The sequence below is a fragment of the Pongo abelii genome, chromosome X (assembly GCF_028885655.2).
Source record: "Pongo abelii isolate AG06213 chromosome X, NHGRI_mPonAbe1-v2.0_pri, whole genome shotgun sequence".
Lineage (NCBI taxonomy): Eukaryota > Metazoa > Chordata > Mammalia > Primates > Hominidae > Pongo > Pongo abelii.
Genome location: NC_072008.2, coordinates 124,153,393 through 124,177,104, shown reverse-complemented (window position 1 = coordinate 124,177,104; position 23,712 = coordinate 124,153,393). Strand labels below are relative to the sequence as shown.

General features: G+C 39.5%; 1 protein-coding gene across 1 annotated transcript in view; it reads right to left on the bottom strand.

Moving 5' to 3' along the window:
• Positions 1–23,712, bottom strand: part of WDR44 (WD repeat domain 44) — a 102,725-nt gene that overhangs the window by 22,052 nt on the left and 56,961 nt on the right. Inside the window, exons 9-12 of the mRNA XM_024240958.3 lie at positions 23,248–23,354; positions 20,656–20,807; positions 18,050–18,188; positions 16,718–16,782 (exon numbers count right to left, since the gene is read on the bottom strand). Coding sequence (XP_024096726.1) covers positions 16,718–16,782; positions 18,050–18,188; positions 20,656–20,807; positions 23,248–23,354 — 463 coding nt within the window. The remainder of the gene's footprint in view (positions 1–16,717; positions 16,783–18,049; positions 18,189–20,655; positions 20,808–23,247; positions 23,355–23,712) is intronic.

Sequence of the window (23,712 nt, the reverse complement as noted above, 5' to 3'; positions counted from 1 at the left end):
AGGTCAGGAGATTGAGACCATCCTGGCTAACACGGTGAAACCCCGTCTCTACTAAAAATACAAAAAAATTAGCTGGGCATGGTGGCGGGCGCCTGCAGTCCCAGCTACTTGGGAGGCTGAGGCAGGAGAATAGCGTGAACCCGGGAGGCAGAGCTTGCAGTGAGCCAAGATCGCGCCACTGCACTCCAGCCTGGACGACAGAGCGAAAAAAAAAAAAAAAAAAAAAAAAAAAGATTCCTGCCCTGATGGAGCTTACTTCATGGTGGAGAGGATGTACTGAGATGGCTAGAGCAGTTTCTCTTAATAATATGAACTAATGAGTTAGTTACAGATGTCTGCCCATTTTGCCGGGCGTGGTGGCTCACGCCTGTAATCCCAGCACTTTGGGAGGCCGAGGCGGGCGGATCACGAGGTCAGGAGATGGAGACTATCCTGGCTAACATGGTGAAACCCGGTCTCTACTAAAAATACAAAAAATTAGCCGGGCGTGGTGGCAGGCGCCTGTAGTCCCAGCTACTCGGGAGGCTGAGGCAGGAGAATGGTGTGAACCCGGGAGGCGGAGCTTGCAGTGAGCCGAGATCGCGCCACTGCACTCCAGCCTGGGTGACACAGCGAGACTCCAACTCCAAAAAAAAAAAAAAAAGCCAGGCATGGTGGTGCTTGCCTGTAGCACAAGCTACCCAGGAGACTGAAGTGGGAGGATTGCTTGAACCCACAAGTTTGAGGTCACAATGTGCTATGATGGTACCACAGCACTCCAGCATGGGTGACAGAGGGAGACTCTTATCCCTTAAAATATATATGTACATTTATAGGTACTTTTTAGTCAAAATTGTGGTAATATTGTATCCAATTTTACATTCTGCTTTCTTCACTTTATGTTTTATTGTGACCATTTTTAACATCATTAAATAGTCTTTGAAAACAATTTAAGGACTGCATGTATTTTACTGCATGGGTTATACCAGTTTTTATTTTCCAACTGTTAGAAATTTAGGTTGTTCAAATTTTAGCTATTATGAGAACACTAAGATGAGAATCTTTTTACTTATCTTTCAGAATATCTAATAATTTTTTGGTTTGTTTTTGTTTTTTGTTCTATTTTTTGGTATTTATTTTTTCTTGATTATTCCTTTATGATAAAATATTAAAGGTGGAATTACCAAGTAAAATGTTATATACATATATTTTCCTTTTTTTTTGAGATAGGGTCTTGTTCTGTCGCCCAGGCTAGAGTGCAGTGGCATGGCCTCGGCTCACTGTAACCTCCGCCTCCTGGGCTCCAGCCATCCTTTCACCCCAGCCTCCTGAGTAGGTGGGACCACAGGCATGTGCCACCACACTCAGCTAACTTTTTTTGTGTTTGTTTGTAGAGACAGGGTCTCTCTTTGTTGCCTGGACTGGTCTTGAACTCCTGGGCCCAAGTGATCCTCCCACCTTGGCCTCTTAAAGTGCTGGGATTACAGGCATGAGCCACCATGCCTGGCCACTGTCTACTTTTTATTATGGGCATTTTAAATATATACAAAAGTAGATGGAAGAGTATAATGAACTCCATATAATATATTGAACCCCATGCATCCATCACCTGTTTTAACAATTATCAAAATTTTACCTACTTTATCAGTCTTCCCATTTTTATTTTTGCTGCAGCATTGAAAGCAAGATCTAGACACTAATAATTTTATCAGTAGATACTTCTATATATACCTCTGATAACCCTTCTTTTAAATATGATTACCATGCCATTCTCATACCTAAAAAATACCATTTATATCATCTAGTATCTAATCCATACTCAAATGTTGTAATTATCTAAAGATTTTCTTTTTGAGACGGAATCTCGCTCTGTTGCCCAGGCTGGAGTGCAGTGGTGCCATCTCAGCTCACTGTAACCTCCGCCTCCCGGGTTCAAGTGATTCTGCTGCCTCAGCCTCTCGAGTAGCTGGGTCTACAGGAACACACCACCACACCCAGCTGATTTTTTTGTATTTTTAGTAGAGACGGGGTTTCACCATGTTGGCCAGGCTGGTCTCTTTAACACCTGACCTCAGGTGATCCATCTGCCTTGGCCTCCCAAAGTGCTGGGATTACAGGCATGGGCCACTACGCCCGGCCTATCTAAAGATATTATAAAGTTGGATTGCTATGGAAAATTATAAGGCTTTTGACATTCATTAGCACATACAATATGTAGCAGATATACTGTATTGCTTATTTGGAATACCAGAATTAACAAGACATTTCTTATCTTTTTTTTGAGATGGAGTCTTGCTCCATCACCTAGGTTGGAGTGCAGTGGCGTGATCTTGGCTCACTGCAACCTCCACCTCCCAGGTTCAAGTGGTTCTCCTGTCTCAGCCTCCCGAGGAGCTGGGAATACAGGCACCTGCCACCACACCCAGCTAATTTTTGTATTTTTGGTAGAGACAGGGTTTCACCTTGTTGGTCAGGCTGGTCTCGAACTCCTGACCTCAGGTGATCCGCCCACCTTGGCCTCCCAAAGTGCTGGGATTACAGGCATAAGCCACCGTGCCTGGTCCTTATCTTCTTATAGTTTGTTCTCAGTATAGAAGTCAGAATGATCCTTTTAAAATAAATCAGATCATGTCATTCTCTGTTTGAAAACCCACTGATTCCCATCTTACTCAGAGCAAAAGCCAAATTCCTTGCAATGTCCTATATGTTCTGATCCCCGCATCGACACCTCTATGTTTTCCTTTTCTATTTTCCTCTCCTTCTCACTCACTGGCTCCAGCTGCCTTTGCTGCTGTTTTTTGAGCACACCAGAACTCCTGCTTTATAGCAGCTTCACTTGCTGCTCTCTCTACCTGGAATGGTCTTATCATATGATCATTTCCTTACCTCCTTTGTACTTTGCTCGAACAACAACTTCTCAGTGAAGCTTTGCTCACCCACCTTATTTACTCCCTGCCATCCCACTTTGTTTTACTTTTCTTCACAAAACTGATTACATTTGGAGATACACATGCAAAAAAATGAAATTGGACTCTTATATTACACCATATACAAAAATAAACTCAAAATGTATTAAATACTTAAATGTAAGGCCTGAAGCTGTAAAACTCCTAGAAGAAAACAGGAAAAAAGCTTCTTGACATTGGACTTGGCAATGATTTCTTGGATATGACACCACAAGCACCAGCAGCAAAAGCAAAAACAGACAAACGGGACTGTATCAAACTAAAAAGCTTCTGCACAACAAAAGAAACAACCAACAACATGAAAAGGCAACTTACAGAATGGGAGAAAATATTTGCAAACCATGTATCTAATGAATGGTTAATATCTAAAATATGTAAGAAACTCCTACAACTGAATGTCAAAAACCCCAAAATTCAAACAAATAACCCAATTTTTAAAATAGGCAAAGGACCTAAATAGACATTTCTCCAAAGAGGACATACAAATGGCCACTAAGTACATGAAAAGGTGCTCAACATTACCAATTAATCAGGTGATTTGATTTCCAAATCAAAACCACAATGATATATCACCTCACACCTGTTAGGATGACCATTTTATATGAATATATATAAAAGATAACAAATATTAGTGAAGATGTGGATAAAATGGAACCCTGTACAGTCGATGGGAATGTAAATTGGTGCACCTACTATGAAAACCAGTATGAAAGTTCCTGAAAAAACTTAAAATAGAACTACCATATGATCCTGCAATTCCACTTCTGGGTATATATTTAAAATAAATAAAATCAGTATGTCAGAGAGGTATCTGAACTCCCATGTTCACTGCAGCATTATTCACAATAGCCTAGACATGGAAACAACTTAAATGTCCATTGACAGATGAATGGATAAAGAAAATGTAGCATATACACACAACAGAACACTATTCAGTCATAAAAAGAAAATCCTGGCATTTGTGATAACATGAATGAAACTGGAAGGCATTATGCTAAGTGAAATTAAGGCAGATACTTTCTGGACAAATACTACATAATGCCACTTATATGATGAATCTAGAAACATCAAACTCATAGAAGCAGAGTAGAACAGTGATTGAGAGGGCCTTGGGGCTGGCGAAACAGGTGGTATTAGTCAAAGGGTACAAAGTTTCACTTTCAAAATGATTAAGTTTGAGAGATCTATTATATAGCACAGTGCCTACAGTTTACAATACTGTATCGTATACTTAATAAATAAGACAATGAGAATAAACTTTTATAGGTGATGCTTGGGTTATGGCACAGACTGTGGTGATGGTTTCATGCTTATATACTTATCTCCAAACTCATTAAGTTCTATATAATAAATATATACAGCTTTTTGAATACCAATCATACCTTAATAAAGTGGTTTAAAAAATTAACTTATAGCCTGGCACAGTGGCTCACGCTTGTAATCCCAACACTTTGGGAGGCCAAGGCGGGTGGATCACCTGAGGTCAGGAGTTCGAGACCTGCCTGATCAACATGGTGGAACCCTGTCTCTACTAAATACAAAAAAATCAGCCGGGAGTGGTGGTGCATGCCTGTAATTCCAGCTACTTGGGAGGCTGAGGCAGGAGAATCGCTTGAACCCAGGAGGTAGAGGTTGCAGTGAGGCAAGATTGTGCCACTGCACTCCAGCCTAGGCAACAATAATGAAACTCTATCTCAAAAAAAAAAACTTTATATTATAAAATTTACTTATTTTCTGTCTTCTTCCACTAGAATGTATGCTCCATTCTATTTTTGTCTCTTGTTCACAGATATTTTTGTCTCTTTTGTTCACTTACTATATCTCTAGCTCCTAGAACAGTGATTAATAAAAATAGTAGGCACTTAATAAATATCTGTAGACTGAATGAAGACATAGTCCCAGACCTCAAGATGTCAACTATTGGAGCATAATGGTTAAAAACATAAGCTCTAGAGACAGAGCAGGGTCATAATTCTGATGCTATGACTGTGTGAAGTTGTCGAGTTACTTAACAGCTCTAAACCTTCATTTGTAAAGTTAGGCTATTAATAGTACCAAGACAAATCTGTATCAAATACTGCATACCTACATTTCACAAAAATTCTCTCACTCCCTTATAGTTAACTTCCTTTACCCAAGTTCTAGATTCTAATGATATACTCTCAGAAATTTTTCTTTTTTTTTTTTTTGAGACGGAGTTTTGCTCTTGTCGCCCAGGCTGGAGTGCAATGGTGCGATCTTGGCTCACTGCAACCTCCGCCTCCTGGTTCAAGCAATTCTCCTGCCCCAGCCTCCCAAGTAGCTGGGATTATAGGCACATGCCACCATGCCCAGCTAATTTTCGTATTTTTAGTAGAGACCGGGTTTCACCATGTTGGCCAAGCTGGTCTTGAACACTTGACCTCAGGTGATCCGCCTATCTTGGCCTCTTCAAAGTGCTAGGATTATAGGCATGAGCCACCGCGCCTGGCCCAAAAAAATTTATTCGAGACAGGGTCTTGCTCTGTTGCCCAGGCTGGAGTGCAGTGGTGATCACAGCTCACTGTAACCTCAAACTCCTGAGCTCAGGTGATCCTCATGCCTCAGCCTCTCAAGTAGCTAGCTGGACTACAGGTACATGCCACCACGCTTGGCTTTTTTTTTTTTTTTTTTTTTAAATAGAGACATAGTCTTGTTATGTTACCCAGACTGGTCTCAAACTCCTGGACTCAAGCAATCCTCCTGCCTGGGCCTCCCAAAGTGCTGGGATTATAGGCATGAGCCACTGCATCTGGCCTATTCTCAAAAATTTTAAGCAGCAGTTAAATGCTATAACACCTATGCTAATGTTCCCTAGTCATGCACATTAAACATAAATTTGCAAGAAAAACATTACTTTCTAGGTAAATAGCATACTTACAGCTTCTAGTATCAAAAAGAAATTTTATACTTATTAAAATGGATACAGTATATTCATATTTGCAATCTGATGCAATTATCAATTCTTAGAAGCCATGAGCTCTAACAGTATCTGCAAAACCCAACTATTAAAAAAATCCCTACTTTATAAGTGTCTAAGATAATGGAGCATATTAAACATGCACCTCTTCCTGTCTTTCTTACATTTATTGAGCTAATTTTGAAAATTAACAGAAACAGAAAATAGCCAGAATTCTAGGCTTGGCATTACCAATGCATAGGTGAGTGATCTTGGGTACATCGCTCTGTATGTTCAACTGTACAATACTTTTATATATTATATTTCACACAGATGCTAAGACAAAATACTGAAAAAGTACTTCAAAAGAGATGAAAAAGATATCACTATCATAAGAAAAAAAAGAATACACACATCAGGAACATAAACTCCATTGTGTTTACTGTGCCTCACTGTGGCTAGCACTAGGTTAAAAGATAATTCCTGGTGTCAAACTCTAATGGCATGTGAAATAGAAGCCTCTTTTAACTGTCCCCAAATAAAATGACAGAAGGGAAACAAACCCCAAATGATCTCTTCCCAAAAACAATGGATATAAATGTTATTTCTCATGTAAAAAGGCTTTGTATTCAATAAAATTGTGAGTTACTTAGGTCTGTTTGGGGTTAGATGGATGTAGTTAAGGATCTATAAGTAGGATTGCTGAAATAAGCACAATAAAAGATACTACAGATAGTCTCTATTTTTAATAGTAATCAATGCCTGGAAACTGTATGGTAAATTAAACTGATAAAAGCAAGCCCTTTTCCCTAAAGCAAAGCAGTTAAAATTATCACTGCTACATTAGTCAGTGAGGCTTTATGGAGGAAGTGGGCCATGAAGAATGGGCATGCTTTGAATAGAAAGATGATCAAGGCATCCAAATAAGGGGAACAATAGGAATAAAGGTCCACAGGCAGTAATTCAACATGATTACGGGCCTGCTACAGTCAGGAATGGAATTAGATTCCAAGGATACTAAAATCTGTGAAGTACAGTTCTTTGCCTTCAATCAGCCCAGAGCCTAGCCAGGGAGACTAACAAGAAAGACATGGTAATATCAGTATAAAAGTACCTATGATGTACTATTAGAATACAAATGAAGAACAATTTTACCTGCTGGATTCAGGGGAAATAATAAGATATTTGAGCTGAATCTTGAAGGATAAGTAGGGCTTTGCCCTGTGAAGGCAAAGCTAACAGGAGGGACAGAGACATGAAAGTGAAAGTGTTTATAGTGTACAGACGTGTATCAGGCATGGCTGGTAGGATGCACAGGCACTAGGGCATTGGAACTGAGTCAAAAGTTAAGATTAGGCAATATAGGGAAGAATCTTATTGTGGAGGAGATAAAAGGCTGTCAAAAGATTTTAAACCACAAGGCTGGGCGTGGTGGCTCATGCCTGTAATCCCAGCACTTTGAGGGGCCGAGGTGGGAGGATCACTTGAGGTCAGGAGTTTAAGACCAGCCTGGCCAACATGGTGAAACCCTATCTCTACTAAAAACACAAAAATTAGCTGGGCATGGTGGTGAGTGCCTGTAATCCCAGTTATTTGGGAGGCTGAGGCAGGAGAACCCCTTGAACCCGGGAGGCGGAGGTTGCAAATAAGCCGAGATCATGCCACTGCACTCCAGCCTCAGCGACAGAGCGAGACTCTGTCTCAAAAAAAAAGAAAAAAAAATTTTAAACCACACAATGGCACAGTCAATCTGTTTTGAAAAACCTGGCTGGCTGGTGGCAGTGTAGAAAATGAATTGGGTAGAGACCAGAGGCAGAAAAAACAATTAGGAGACTATGGCAAGCATTTAAATGAGTGTTGAAGACCTAGACGATGTGTGTGACAATTAACTTATTTAATTAACAATGTTAATTAAAAATTAACTTATAGCCTGGCACAGTGGCTATAAGGGATGAGGAGGTAAGTTCCACAGGTATTTGTGAGTGGGGGTAGAGTGGCTAGGAATTTGTTACTAATTTGAAATGTGGGTAAGGAAGAAAAAGTAATGGAGTATTTTTGATTGAGTTAAAAAGGTAACTTGTAGATGTTGATGCCACTAAATAAGGTTCAGAAGTGAGGAGAAGCAGGTTTGTGGGTGAATGATGAAAATATTTCAATGAATGATCATAAAGATGACAGATTTAAGTTTAAAGTAGCAATAACTACAGTAAGTTTAAATGGTATAAATGTACCAATTAAAAAACAGAAACTGGCAGAGTGGGTAAAAAAACATGGTCTAACTATATGCTACCTATAAGAAACATTTTAAACATAATGGGATGCCATCATGGCAGACAGGAGGCAAGACTAGATTGCAGCTCCTACTCAGATGGACAGAGCAGCATGCGGAGGCTCACACCATGAATTTTAGCTGCAGATCGACTGCAAGAAAGAACCAGGAATCCCAAGAGAACCCACAGACCCTCTGAAGGAAGCAGAATGCTCCTGCAGGACCCAGGAGACACCCCGAATACTGTGAATGCCCAAACTGCAGAAGTGGGAAAGGGAGATCCTCCTCTCCGGAACACACACCCCCACTGGGGAAACTGAACGTCTGTTTGCAGGAGAAGTTTGTGACCTTACCTGGAGCTGAGTCAATTTAGAGAGCCCAGCGAAATACAGAAGTAGAAGAAGCAGCAGGAAAGCCCTGGGAGCTCGCTGGGTCTTCAAGCAGGCCATTCCTGCCTGGCACCACAGGGATCCTTCGGGAGGGCAGCCAGAGGAATAGGAGGGGAAACACTATAGGGAGAAGGAAGTCTCCAGCTGAACTTTGTAACAATTTGAACTGGCGAGAAGCCTCCTGGCCAGAAGGGGGAGGGCATGAATCCGGTGTGCAGACTCCATAGGTGGGGGAAGAACCAAGCCTTTTTCTTTCGCAGCTGGGAGGTGGGTAGCCTGGGGCAAGTTCTCAGGCCCAGATCCCATACTGCCTGGAAACAGACTTGGGGCTGTTGAGGGGGCATGGTGGGAGTGAGACTGGCCCTTCGGTTTGTGTGGGAGCTGGGTGAGGCCTGTGACTGCCAGCTTTCCCCAGCTTCCCTAACAACCTGCATGACTCAGCAGAGGCAGCCATAATCCTCCTAGGTACGCAACTTCATTGACCTGGGAACATCACATCCATCCCCCACAGCAGCCTCAGAAAGATCCAAGCAAGGAGATTCTGAGCTCAGACACACCTAGCCCTGCTCTCACCTGATGGGCCTTCCTTATCCACCCTGGTAGCTGAAGACAAAGGGCATATACTCTTGAGAATTCTAGGGCCCCACCCACCACCATTTCCAATCCATACTACCATAGCTTGATGCTCTTTGGAAAGCGCCACCTCCCAGCAGAAGGCCAACCAGCACAAAAATAGAAAATTAAACCACCAAAGCTAAAAACCCTCAGAGTCCATTTCACCCCCCTGCCACTTCCACCGGTACAGGTGCTCGTATCCACGGCTGAGAGACCCATAGATGGTTCACATCACAGGACTCTCTGCAGACAACCTCCAGTACCAGCTCAGAGCTGGGCAGACTTGCTGGGTGGCTAGACCCAGAAGACAGATAACAATCACTGCAGCTCGGCTCACAGGAAGCCACATCCATAGGAAAAAGGGAAGAGTGCTACATCAAGGGAACACCCCGTGGGACAAACGAATCTGAACAACAGCCTTCAGCCCTAGACTCTGACAGAGCCTACCCAAATGAGAAGGAACCGGAAAACCAACTCTGTTAATATGACAAAACAAGGCTCTTTAACAACCCCCCAAAAATCACACTAGTTCATCAGCAATGCATCCAAACCAATAAGAAATCCCTGATTTACCTGAAAAAGAATTCAGGAGGTTAGTTATTAAGTTAATCTGGGAGGCGCCAGAGAAAGGCAAAGCCCAATGCAGGGAAATCCAAAAAACGATACAAGAAGTGAAGGGAGAAATATTCAAGGAAATGGATAGCATAAAGAAAAAAAAAACAATAAAAACTTCAGGAAACACTGTACACACTTAAAGAAATGCAAAATGCTCTGGAAAGTCTCAGCAATAGAATTGAACAAGTAGAAGAAAGAAATTCAGAGCTCGAAGACAAGGTCTTCAAATTAACCCAATACAACAAAGACAAAGAAAAAAGAATAAGAGAATATGAACGAAGCCTCTACGAGGTCTGGGATTATGTTAAACAACCAAACCTAAGAATAATTGATGTTCCTGAGGAAGAAGAGATGTCTGAAAGTTTGAAAAACATATTTGAGGGAATAATCAAGGAAAACTTCCCCGGCCTTGCTCGAGACCTAGACATTCAAATACGAGAAGCACAAAGAACAAGTGGGAAATTCATCACAAAATCATCATCGCGTAGGCACACTGTCATCACGTTATCTAAAGTTAAGACAAAGGAAAGAATCTTAAGAGCTGTGAGACAAAAGTACCAGGTAATGTATAAAGGAAAACCTAACAGATTAACAGCAGATTTCTCAGCAGAAACCCTACAAGCTAGAAGGGATTGGGGCCCTATCTTCAGCCTCCTCAAACAAAACAATTATCACTAAGAATTTTGTATCCAGTAAAACTAAGTATCATATGTGAAGGAAAGATACAGTCGTTTTCAGACAAACAAATGCTGAGAGAATTTGCCACTACCAAGCCACCACTACAAGAACTGCTAAAAGGAGCTCTAAATCTTGAAACAAATCCTGGAAACACATTAAAACAGAACCTCTTTAAAGCATAAATCATACAGAACCTATAAAACAAAAATGTAAGTTAAAAAGCAAAAACAAAAAAAAACCAAGGTACACAGGCAACAAATAATACTATGAGGTATCTCACATCTCAATACTAACATTGAATGTAAGTGGCCTAAATGCTCCACTTAAAAGATACAGAGATGCAGAATGGATAAGAACTCACCAACCAACGATCTGCTGTCTTCAGGAGACATAAGGACTCAAATAAACTTAAAGGGGTGGTAAAAGGCGTTTCATGCAAATGGACAGCAAAAGCGAGCAGGGGTAGCTATTCTTATATTAGACAAAACAAACTTTAAAGCAACAGCATTTAAAAGAGACAAAGAGGGACATGATATAACAGTAAAAGGCCTTGTCCAACAGGAAAATATCACAATCCTAAACATTTATGCACCTAAGACTGGAGCTCCCAAATTTATAAAACAATTACTAATAGACCTAAGAAATGAGATAGACGGCAACACAATAATAGTTGGGGACTTCAATACTCCACTGACAGCACTAGACAGGTCATCAAGGCAGAAAGTCAACAAAGAAACAATGAATTTAAACTATACCTTGGAACAAATGGACTTAACAGATATATATACAGAACATTCCATCCAACAACTGCAGAATACATATTCTATTCAACAGCGCATGGAACCTTCTCCGAGATAGACCATATGATAGGCCATAAAACGAGCCTCAATAAATTTAAGAAAATTGAAATTATATCAAGCACTCTCTCAGACTACAGTGGAATAAAACTGGAAATGAACTCCAAAAGGAACCTTCGAAACCGTGCAAATACATGGAAATAAAATAACCTGCTCCTGAATGAGCACTGGGTCAAAAATGAAATCAAGATGGAAATTAAAAAATTCTTTGAACTGAATGACAATAATGAAACAATCTATCATAACCTTTGGGATACAGCAAAGGTGGTGCTAAGAGGAAAGTTCATAGCCCTATAAATGCCTACATCAAAAAGACTCAAAGAGCACAAACTGACGTTCTAAGGTCACACTTCAAGGAACTAGAGAAACAAGAACAAACCAAACCCAAAGCCAGCAGAAGAAAGGAAATTACCAAGATCAGAGCAGAATTAAACGAAATTGAAACAAATAAAAAATACAAAAGATAAATGAAACACAAAGCTGGTTCTTTGAAAAGATAAATAAAATTGATAGACTGTTAGCAAGATTAACCAAGAAAATAAGAGAGAAAATCCAAATAACCTCATTAAGAAGAGAAACGGGAGATATTAAAACTGACATCACTGAAATACAAAAGATCATTCAAGGCTACTATGAACACCTTTATGCACATAAACTAGAAAACCTAGAAGAGATGGATAAATTCCTGGAAAAATACAACCCTCCTAGCTTAAATTAGGAAGAAATAGATACCCTGAACAGACCAATAACAAGCAGCGAGATTGAAACGGTAACTTAAAAATTATCAACAAAAAAAACAGTCCAGGACTGGCCAGGCACGATGGCTCATGCCTGTAATCCCAGCACTTTGGGAGGCCGAGGCGGGCGGATCACCTGAGGCCAGGAGTTCAAGACTAGCCTGGCCAACATGTTGAAACCTCGTCTCTACTAAAAATACAAAAACTAGCCAGGCATGGTGGTGTGTGCCTGTAATCCCAGCTACCAGGAAGGCTGAGGCAGGAGAATCGCTGGAACCCAGGAGGCGGAGGCTGCAGTGAGCTGAGATCGCGCCACTGCACTCCAGCTTGGGCGACAGAGTGAGACTCCATCTCAAAAAAAGTCCAGGACCAGACAGATTCACAGCAGAATTCTACCAGACATTCAAAGAAGAATTGGTAACAATTCTTTTGACACTATTCCACAAGATAGAAAAAGAGGGAATCCTCCCTAATTCATTCTATGAAGCCAGCATCACCCACTAATACCAAAATCAGGAAAGAACACAACCAAAAAAGAAAACTACAGACCAATATCCCTGATGAGCATAGATGCTAAAATCCTTAATAACATACTAGCTAACCAAATCCAACAACATATTGAAAAGATAATCCACCAAGTTCAAGTGGGTTTCATACCAGGGATGCAGGAGTGGTTTAACATACACAAGTCAATACATGTGATACACCACATAAACAGAATTAAAAACAAAAATCACGTGATCATCTCAATAGATGCAGAAAAAGCATTCGACAAAATCCAGCATCCTTTATGATTAAAACTCTCAGCAAAATCAGCATACTGGGGACATATCTCAGTGTAATAAAAGCCATCTATGACAAACCCACAGCCAACATAATACTGAATGGGGAAAAATTGAAAGCATTCCCTCTAAGAACTGGAACAAGACAAGGATGCCCACTCTTACCACTCCTCTTCAACATAGTACTGGAAGTCCTAGCCAGAGCAATCAGACAAGAGAAAGAAATAAAGGGCATTCAAATGGGTAAAGAGAAAGTCAAACTGTCACTGTTTGCTGACGATATGATCGTTTACCTCGAAAACCCTAAAGACTCCTCCAGAAAGCTCCCAGAACTGATAAAAGAATTCAGCACAGTTTCCAGATACAAGATTAATGTAAACAAATCAGTAGCTCTTGTATACACCAACAGCAACCAAGCGAAGAATCAAATCGATAACTCAATCACTTTTACAATAGCTGCAAAAAAATAAAATACTTAGGAATATACCTAACCAAAGAGGCGAAAGACATCTACAAGGAAAACTACAAAATGCTGCTGAAAGAAATCATAGATGACACAAACAAATGGAAACACATCCCATGCTCATGGATGGGTAGAATCAATATTGTGAAATGGCCATACTTCAAAAAGCAATCTGCAAGTTCAACACAATCCCCATCAAAATACCACCATCATTCTTCACAGAATTAGAAAAAACAATTCTAAAATTCATATGGAACCAAAAGAGCCCACACAGCCAAAGCAAGACTAAGCCAAAGAACAAATATGGAGGCGTCACACTTACTGATTTCAAACTATACTATAAGGCCATAGTCACCAAGACAGCATGGTACTGGTATAAACACAGGCACACAGACCAATGGAAAACAATAGAGAATCCAGAAATAAACCCAAATATTTACAGCCAACTGATCTTTGACAAAGCAAACAAAAACATAAAAAGTGGGGAAAGGACACCCTTTCCAACAAATGGTGCTGGGATAACTGGCTAGCCAAACTGGATCCTCATCTCTCACTTTATACAAAAATCAACTCAAGAGGGATTAAGGACTCAAATCTAAGACCTGAAAGCATAAAAATTCTAGAAGATAACATTGGAAAAACCCTTCTAGACATTGGCTTAGGCAAGGATTTCATGACCAGGAACCCAAAAGCAAATGCAATAAAAATAAATAGTTGGGACTTAATTAAACTACAGAGCTTTTGCACAGCAAAAGGAACAGTCAGCAGAGTAAACAGACAACCCACAGAGTGGGAGAAAATCTTCACAATCTATACATCCAATTAAGGACTAACTAATATCCAGAATGAACAACAAACTCAAACAAATCAGTAAGAAAAAACAGTCCATCAAAAAGTGGGCTAAGGACATAAATAGACAATTCTCAAAAAAAATATACAAATGGCCAACACACGTATGAAAAAATGCTCAACATCACTAATAATCAGGGAAATGCAAATCAAAACCACAATGTGATACCATCTTACTCCTGCAAGAATGGCCATAATAAAAAATCAAAAAATAGATGTTGGCGTGGATGCGGTGATCAGGGAACACTTCTACACTGCTAGTGGGAATGTAAACTAATATAACCACTATGGAAAACAGTGTGGAGATTCCTTAAAGAACTAAAAGTAGAACTAACATCTGATCCATCAATCCCACTATTGGGTATCTACCCAGAGGAAAAGAAGTCATTATTAGAAAAAGATACTTGCACACGCACGTTTATAGCAGCACAATTTGGAATTGGGAAAACGTGGAATCAACCCAAATGCCCATCAATCAACCAGTGGATAAAGAAACTGGTATGTATACACGATGGAATACTACTCAGCCATAAAAAGGAAATAATTAACAGCATTTGCAGCAACCTGGATGAGATTGGAGACTATTATTCTAAGAGAAGTAACTCAGGAATGGAAAACCAAACATTGTATGTTCTCACTGATATGTGGGAGCTAAACTATGAGGACGCAAAGATGTAAGAATGATACAATGGACTTTGGGGACTTGGGAGGAAGAGTGGGAGGAGGGTGAGGAATAAAAGACTACAAATAGGTACAGCGTATACTGCTTGGGTGATGGGTGCACCAAAATCACTAAAGAACTTATGTAACCAAATATCACCTGTACCCCAATAACTTATGGAAAAATTAAAATAAAAAAATATTTCTATGAGTGACCATTACCATCTAGCTAACTACTCAAGCCAGATACCTGTGATTCATCCTAGGCTACTCACTTTTACTACCCCAGCTAGTCAGTCACCAAGTCCTACAAATTAGACTTATTTTGCATCTCTCAATTCAGCTTATCTTTACAGTTTCTAGCTCTACTGGTATCATAATCATCAAAATCGGAAGTAACCATTTCTCTGGGTTAATAGCCTCTTACATGGTCTCCCTGTCTCTAACCTGAAGCCCCCACCTAGTCTGTCCTTCACAATACTACCAGAAAACTATTTCTAAAACAAAAATCTGAACATGGTAATTATGCCTCTGAGTGAAATCCTTCAAAGCCCCACTCTGCTCCCAGCAGTTTGCAGGATAAAGTTCCGTCTTGGTTTATCACAAAAAGTCATTTAAAATTCCACTCCTGCCTACCTCTCCCACCAATCTCACACATGCACCTTTCCCAGCCATGTGTAATTCCTTGTAGTACCTTTAACATACTAGCCTCCATGCTTTTGCACTTGCTATTTATTCCCTGTGTCTGACACGCTCCTTCCTTTCTTCTCTCATATAGCTAAATCCTAGCTCAAATAACAGGTTTCCAGGAAACTATTCCTAACACTGTGATTTATAAGGCTGACCTATTTTTGTGTAGTACCTTCTGTAGAATATCACCATCTAATACTGTAATTGTGAGTTTACCCATTTCACTAGTCCACAAGATCCCTGAGGACAGAGAATATGTCTCATTTGATTTTATAGCATGTAGCAGTGTCTGCCACATATAGCAGGCACTCAGAAAACATTTGTTGAAGGAGTTTAGTTTTGGATCTATTAGTTGATGTGGTTGAATTACATGTAGGTAGACAGATCCTATATATTATGTGAAAAGGCAGCAAGCACAATAATGTTCTTGTTTAAAAATCATAAAGTCACTGAAAGTAAACAAAGAATTACAGATCTAAAGCCAGTTCAGGACTAGAAGAAGAGCATAAATATGTCTATTGAAAATGGCCAAGAACAGACCCTGAGAAACAGTAAATGTAAGGAGATGGAAGAAGAAACAGTGGGAGTATAAGAGAACAAAGGGAAACAGAACCATGGAAAGCCAGGAGAAGGAGAACACGTAGTGTCAAATACTTGAGCCAACGAAATCTCAGGAAAATACTGTTGAGCAGGTAGACATTTTAGGTTCTCTTGTTTATATCACCCTTACCTAATGCAACACACAAAAAGCACAGGTGACAACTTAGTACAGTATTGTGTATTCTGCTTTATAGGTTTAAAATTGGTTATATTTAACCTTTCAGCTCTAAAACCAAATGAAAATCATTAAGATACCTTATCTGAAACTGTGATAAAGTGTTTATTAAACCAAGAAGATTAGAAAATTAAAATACTTAAATATCTTTTTTTCTTTCCTTAATTACCTCTTATTTGGGTATCTATTATCATTATTTTAAAAATGTCTAACATGGAGGGGCTTTTGTATTATTTAAGTTTACATTAGTGGTATAGTACCCTGAGCAATAGTATTCACTGTTTGGCAACCTTTAAACATCAAAAGTTTTCATTTGCTAATTTCTTCTAATTGAAGAAACTCTTGTTTCTAATGATACATCTTAATTTTAATTAAGTGTCTTCATGCAACTGTAATTTCTGATACACAAAAATACTTTATGGTAAACAAATTAAATCATACCTGAAAACATAGTAACCATAAAACAATAAGCATACCCCTGTATCTGTATCCGATTTTGATGAACTTAGACTTTCCTGAGAGGGTGATGGGGACACACGTCCTAAAAACAACATAATAATTGTAAAAAAGGCATGTATGTACACAAACAGACCCACCAAAATATAACATTCAGAAGTAATGACACAGCAATGTCTAATAGTTAGAGAATATAGTATTCTAGAAAAATACTAACAATTGAGGCATAACCCTGTAAGAGCCAAAATATTTGTTTTAATCATTTTTACATAAAAACTTCATAAAATGGCTTAACCATTTCCCTACTTTAGTAAACAAAATACCATTAAATCCTCAGTATTCGAATAGAACACATTCTTATTAATCATGACAAGTAGCAAGAGGAAAAATAAAGGAGCAGAAAGGTTCAGGGCTGGGGTTAGTCTCAAGGGCCACTGAAAATAGTCTTTTTGCTCTTGGCAGGGAAGTAAAAGAAATGACACACAGCTAGGACTAGAAAAACTCACCATATAGTAAACACAGTTTAACTTCTTGTCAAATTATTATCATCTTCAACTAAGTATTGAAACATAATGCAAGCAATACTCACAGGATTTACTCAAGTATATGAGGCCTAGCTTGCCAGTTTAGTGAATCTCCCTAGACTTCTATGTTCCTCAAATTGGTGCTTTGACTGTATACTCTCACCCATGGCCACCTTTTTTCTCCTTTCTCCTATGCTTTACTTCTCGTTTGCAGCCTTACTTGATGGTGGGGAGGGTATGGAAAAAACTTATTACACAGTTAAATAGTTATTAGAAAAGAATCCCATGAACTTAAAGCCCAAATTTACATCAATTCTACATACTTTCCTGATAACATCATGATACATAAATATCTGTACATAGTTGTAATCAGTGTGTACATAATATTCTGAGGCTTCTCTTTTCAACATTTTTTCATATATCCCTTGATATATTGACAATTCACATTTATTTTCCATGACTCTTTCCTTAATCATTTTTACTTACTGGATATATATGATTTTCACTCTTTTTCCAGTTTAATTAGCAATTCTATTTTAACCTAGGATAGAACTGAAGGTTGCCAGAGGAAACCAAATAACATGTTCTCAATAGTTGTTGAAATTAACTACACACTACACCTGGAAAGGGATAAATCAAAAGCTTTGTGGCAGCTCTTTTCATTGGGTTTAGAGACTTTTTGCCATTGATGTCTGTCTTACTTTCAAGTTTTTGGCTATTATCATAAGTAGTGGTTGCTGCAAATGACTGCCAGAAAAGTAGGGCATCAGTATACCTAAAATGTAAAAACTTCAGGTTTCTGTAGATTTTTAAATAGATGAAAAATACCTTCAGTATTGTATTTCATTCGCATATTGTTGAAATAGTCAAAAGCATTTTTTAAAGCCCATATTCTCACTACATTGTCTTGTCCAGCTGAGGCAAGTAATCGGCCACAGTGAGAAAATTTCATGGTCCAAACAGCTCCCTGTGAAAACAAAAGAAGTTTCAAAGTTAACACTTTACACCTTTAGAGACTTTACTTTTGGCCTGGCATGGTGGCTCACGTCTGTAATCTCAGCACTTTGGGAGGCTGAGGCAGGTGGATCACCTAAGGTCAGGAGTTCAAGACCAGCCTGGCCAACATGGTAAAACCCCATCTCTGCTAAAAATACAAAAATTAGCTGGGCATGGTGGCGGGCGCCTGTAATCCCAGCCACTTAGGAGGCTGAGGCAGGAGGATCGCTTGAACCTTGGAGGTGAAGAGTGCAGTGAGCCAAGATCGTGCCATTGCACTCCAGCCTGGGCAACAAAAGCAAAACTCTATCTAAAAATAATAATAAATAAAATAAAATAGAGACATTACTTTAAAGCCAAAGTTTAAAATTACGCCAAATTACATATACTAAGATAATGCTCAAATGGCTAACACTACTTAAGTCCAAAAGTTCAATGGTGCTATAATACCACAAAAGTAGACTTTCAGAAGAAAGGCAGGGTAAGATAGTTGTAGTGTTCCATAATCTAAACTAACAACTTCAAGAACTCAAACCCTGTCCACATATTAACAGAAATGGGAGTTCTAAAGTGGTCAGAAATCTTCATTGGAAAAGCACAAATCCTAGTTGGAGAACTTAGTCCCCTAGCTGAACGTAAAGATGGGTGGCAGAGCCCTCAGCATAGCACTAACAACTGAGCAGGATTGAGGAAGACTAAAGCCCACCTTGGCAGTGACCCGTATAGCATCGAGCACTTAGAAGTGTTACAGTTTTGGAATGGGCTGGGCGTGGTGGCACGTGCCTGTAATCCCAGCACTTTGGGAGGTCCAGTCGGGTGGATCACTTGAGCTCAGGAGTTCAAGACTAGCCTGGGCAACATGGCGAAACCCCATCTCTACAAAAAATACAAAAAATTAGCCAGGCATGGTGGTGCGCACCTGTGGTCCCAGCTACTCAGGAGGCTGAGGAGGGAGGACCGCTTGAGCCCAGGAGGCAGAGGCTGCAGTGAGCTGAGATCCCGTCCCTGCACTCCAGCCTGGGTGACAGAGCGAGACTTTGCCACAAAAAGAAAAAAAAAAGGTAGTTGTATTGGAATGGTGTGGTCTCATCCTACTTTTCTCTCCAGAAACAAGGTTTCAAAGTATATGACCAGAATCTCTAGATACTGAAAACAATAGGAAAGTATGTGTGTATGGTGGGGGTGGAGGAGCAGGGAGAAAGAACATGAACCTCTTAAGTTGGAAAGACCAAAGCTTATTACAAGAAATACTATTATATACACATTCAGACGTATCAAAAAGATTATGCCACAGCCCATTTATTGAAATAACCATTCACTTCTACAAAATTCAAGTGTATTAAAAATGAGTCATTTGGAGCCTACTACGATGAGATTTTATTTAAAACAGGAAATAACGAGTCAACACAGTACTAGGAAATTCATCAATTTCCTTAAGGAAAATACTAAAATCAACTCAAACATTTATCTGTAGATTGTAAACATCAAAATTTAAATTTGAATTTGGTTGCCATCCAATATATTTATGGTTGCTTCATTCCAGTTAAGCCAACTTTTAGACTTAAAATGTAAACAGATTCCCTGATCAAGGGCACAGTATTATTTATTCAGATCTAAATTTTATCACTGCCTTCCTTGTGTTCCTAGCATTTTCGGGGGTTAACTGCAATATAGTTTGTGCAATTGCATCTACATTGGTACATTTGAACTCTAAAGGAGAACTTGAACTTTTACCTTTCTCCTTGTTTTAGCTGAATATCTCACTTTACAACATATACTGAGCTTCTGATATATTATGTAAATTATTTAAAATATGGTTGGGAACATTTTAAACATTTTTCAAAGTTACAGACCACCCTCTAATTTAACTGCTTTAAAGTTTGGTGCCTTTGCATAGCTTTCTTAGCGATACAGGCTGAGAATTTAGTTATTCAATAACTCCTTTTTTTCTTTTTTTTTTTTGAGACGGAGTTTTTTACTCTGTAGCCCAGGCTACAGTGCAGTGGCACAATCTCAACTCACCACAACCTCTGCCTCCTGGGTTCAAGCAATTCTCCTGCCTCAGCCTCCCAAGTAGCTGGGATTACAGGCACCTGCCACCATGCTCGGCTAATTTTTATATTTTTCGTAGGGACAGGGTTTTGCCATGTTGGTCAGGCTGGTCTCGAACTCCTGACCTCAAGTGATCCGCCCGTCTTGGCCTCCCAAAGTGCTGGGATTACAGGCGTGAGCCACTGCACCTGGCCGATAAGTCACTTCTGGAATAATTCAGAGATAGACTCTGCATTACCTATTCATTAAATCATGTTAACATAAATTCACCGTTCTTGAGTCAGCCTAGCAAAGTTAAATACATAGAAAGAGATAGTTTTGTAGAAGCCAAAGTATTTCTCTTAACAAAAACAGTATCAATCCTAAAAAATGAAAAAGTTGCTTACCATATGTTCACCACTAAGATCTTGCACCACTTTGATCTGATCAAAATCATAAGGTCCTTTGAAACCGTGTGCTGCTTTGAATTTAACTGGTCTTGTGTATGGCATTCCTTCATCATCACTTGATGAAGGATCATCTTGATCAGTATGAAACACTGAACAGAAAAGCAACAGAAATCACTACTAGCTAATGTAGATATTGCTACTATCATAATTTCATATTTCCTGCATACCAAGAAAATTCATTAAATGGAAGAGCAAAATTTATTTATTATATAACATACTGGTTAAAAACATGGAGTCTAATGCCAGACTGCCAGGTTCAAATCCAGCTCTGTCATTTATTATCTGTATGACCATAGGCAAGTTACTCAACTTTCAATGCCTCTTAGTTTTCTCATCTATCAAGTGGGGATAATGATGGTACTTACCTCATAGGGTTTCTATGGGATTAAATGAATTAATACAGGTAAAAGTGCTTAGTAAAGTCCCAGGCACTGAATAAGTACTATGTAAGTTTCATTAAATAAAACAAATGAGTACAATAATGACAAAAGCATAGGAGGTTAAGATATGTGCAAATTTAGAAAATTTACCTAATTAAAAAAATTTATTTATTTATTTTTATACAGACGGGGGTCTCACTATGTTGCCCAAGCTGGTCTCCAACTCCTGGGCTTAAGTGATCCTCCTGCCTTAGCCTTCCAAAGTGTTGGGATTACGGATATGAGCCACCATACCCAGCCCTACCTAATTTTGAAAATATAGTTATTCCCCAGTATCCATGGCAGGACCTGCTATGGGTACCAAAATCTGCGAATGCTCAAATTCCTTAACATAAAATGGCACGGTATTTGCACATAACCTGTGCACATCCTTTCATGTACTTGCTTTCTTTTTTAAAGACAGGGTCTCAGGTTGGAGTGTAGTGGTGCAATCATAGCTCATTGCAGCCCTGAACTCTTGGGCTCAAGCAATCCTGCTCCTCGGCCTTCTGAGTAGCTGGGACTATAGGCACACGTCACTACACCAAGCTAATTTTTATTTTTTAGTAGAGACAGGGTCTCACTATGTTTGACCAGGCTAGTCTCGAACTCCTGGCCTCAAGCGGTTCTCCTGTCTTGGTCTCTCAAAGTACTGGAATTATAGGCATGAGCCACCATGCCTCGCCCTGTATACTTTAAATAATCTCTAGATTACTTATAATATCTACTGCAGTGTAAATGTTATATAAATAGTTATTTTTTCTATTATGTTTTATTGTTGTATTGTTATTTTTTATATATTTTTAAAAATATTTTTCTATCTGTGGTTGTTTGAATCCCTCCATGTGGAACCCATGGATATGGAGGACTGACCGTATTTGTAAAAACCAAATAGCTGGCCAGGCGCGGTGGCTCATGCTTGTAATCCCAGAGCTTTGAGAAGCTGAGGTGGGCAGATCACCTGAGGTCATGAGTTTGAGACCAGCTTGGGCAACATGGTGAAACCCTGTCCCTACTAAAAATACAAAAATTAGCCAGGTGTGGTGGCAGGTGCCTGTAATCCCAGCTACTCAGGAGGCTGAGGCAGGAGAATTGTTTGAACCCAGGAGGCAGAGGTTGAAGTGAGCTGAGATCGTGCCACTGTACTCCAGCCTGGGTGACAGAGCAAGACTCCATCTCAAAAAAAAAAAAAAAAAAAAAAAAGAAAGAAAGAAAAAAATAGCCTTGGCCAAACGTGGTGGCTCATGCTTTTAATTCCAGCACTTTGGGAGGTAGAAGTGGGCGGATCACCTGAGGTCAGGAGTTCGAGACCAGCCTGGCCAACATGGCGAAACCCTGTCTCTGCTAAAAATACAAAAATTAGCCAGGTGTGGTGGTGTGTGCCTATAATCCCAGCTACTTGTTAAGCTGAGGCAGGAGAATGGCTTGAACCCAGGAGATGGAGGTTGCAGTGAGCCAAGATCATGCCATTCCACTCCAGTCTGGGCGACAAAGCAAGACTTTCTCAAAAAAAAAAAAAAAAGAAACCCAAAACCAAATAGCCTTAAAAAACTAATTTATGGCCCGGTGTGGTGGCTCACGCCTGTAATCCCAGCACTTTGGGAGTCTGAGGCGGGCAGATCGTGAGGTCAGGAGATCGAGACCATCCTGGCTAACACGGTGAAACCCCATCTCTACTAAAATCACAAAAAATTAGCCAGGTGTGGTGGCGGGCGCCTGTAGTCCCAGCTACTCAGGAGGCTGAGGCAGGAGAATGGTGTGAACCTAGGAGGCGGAGCTTGCAGTGAGCCGAGATAGTGCCACTGTACTCCAGCCTGGGCAACAGAGTAAGACTCCATCTCAAACAAACAAACAAACAAACAAAACTAATTTATAACTGATTATTTAACACTCAACCATTTCAGACTGTCAAAGTCACAAAATATGTATAAATCCATTTTTCTTCACACTCATAAAATTAAGTGATAGAGTACCTTATTTATTGAAATACTGAGATGTCAGCTATAAAGGTTTACTATTTTAAATAGAATGCTTCTTATAAACTACAGGCTAAATTTAGACGATTACAAATTAATTGAATGTTCAGTTGAAATGTTCTGTTTTAACTCACCTTCATCTCTAACACTTTTAACCTTATTTATAGCACGTTCACCATATTCCTCAGCAAGGTGCTTTGCTCTCTTTACTGATTTTCCAAGAAACTTCTTTAGTTGAGTCCTTAACAAAAATGAAAAAAGTATCAACTCAGTTAACTGTAAAAGTCCAATAATTTGCAGACAAATGTATTAGCTGTGACTGATAAAGTACACTACTTTGAAATAACTTTTTTAAACATAAATAATAGGTGTCTGAGTTCCAAATCCCTTATTCTATGGAATAAACATATTCAAGTCAATATGGCAAAGGAAACATACACCCTTTCCCCAAATTTATAATATTCATATATTCTAGAGCTTTGGTTTTCAATGGTGAATAAAAATTGATTGGCAGAGGTAGTGTGGGGAGGGGAGTGTTTAAAGTGTAGGTACCTCAGCTCCATCTCCAGATAATCCAATTTAGAGAGTCTGGGGGTGAG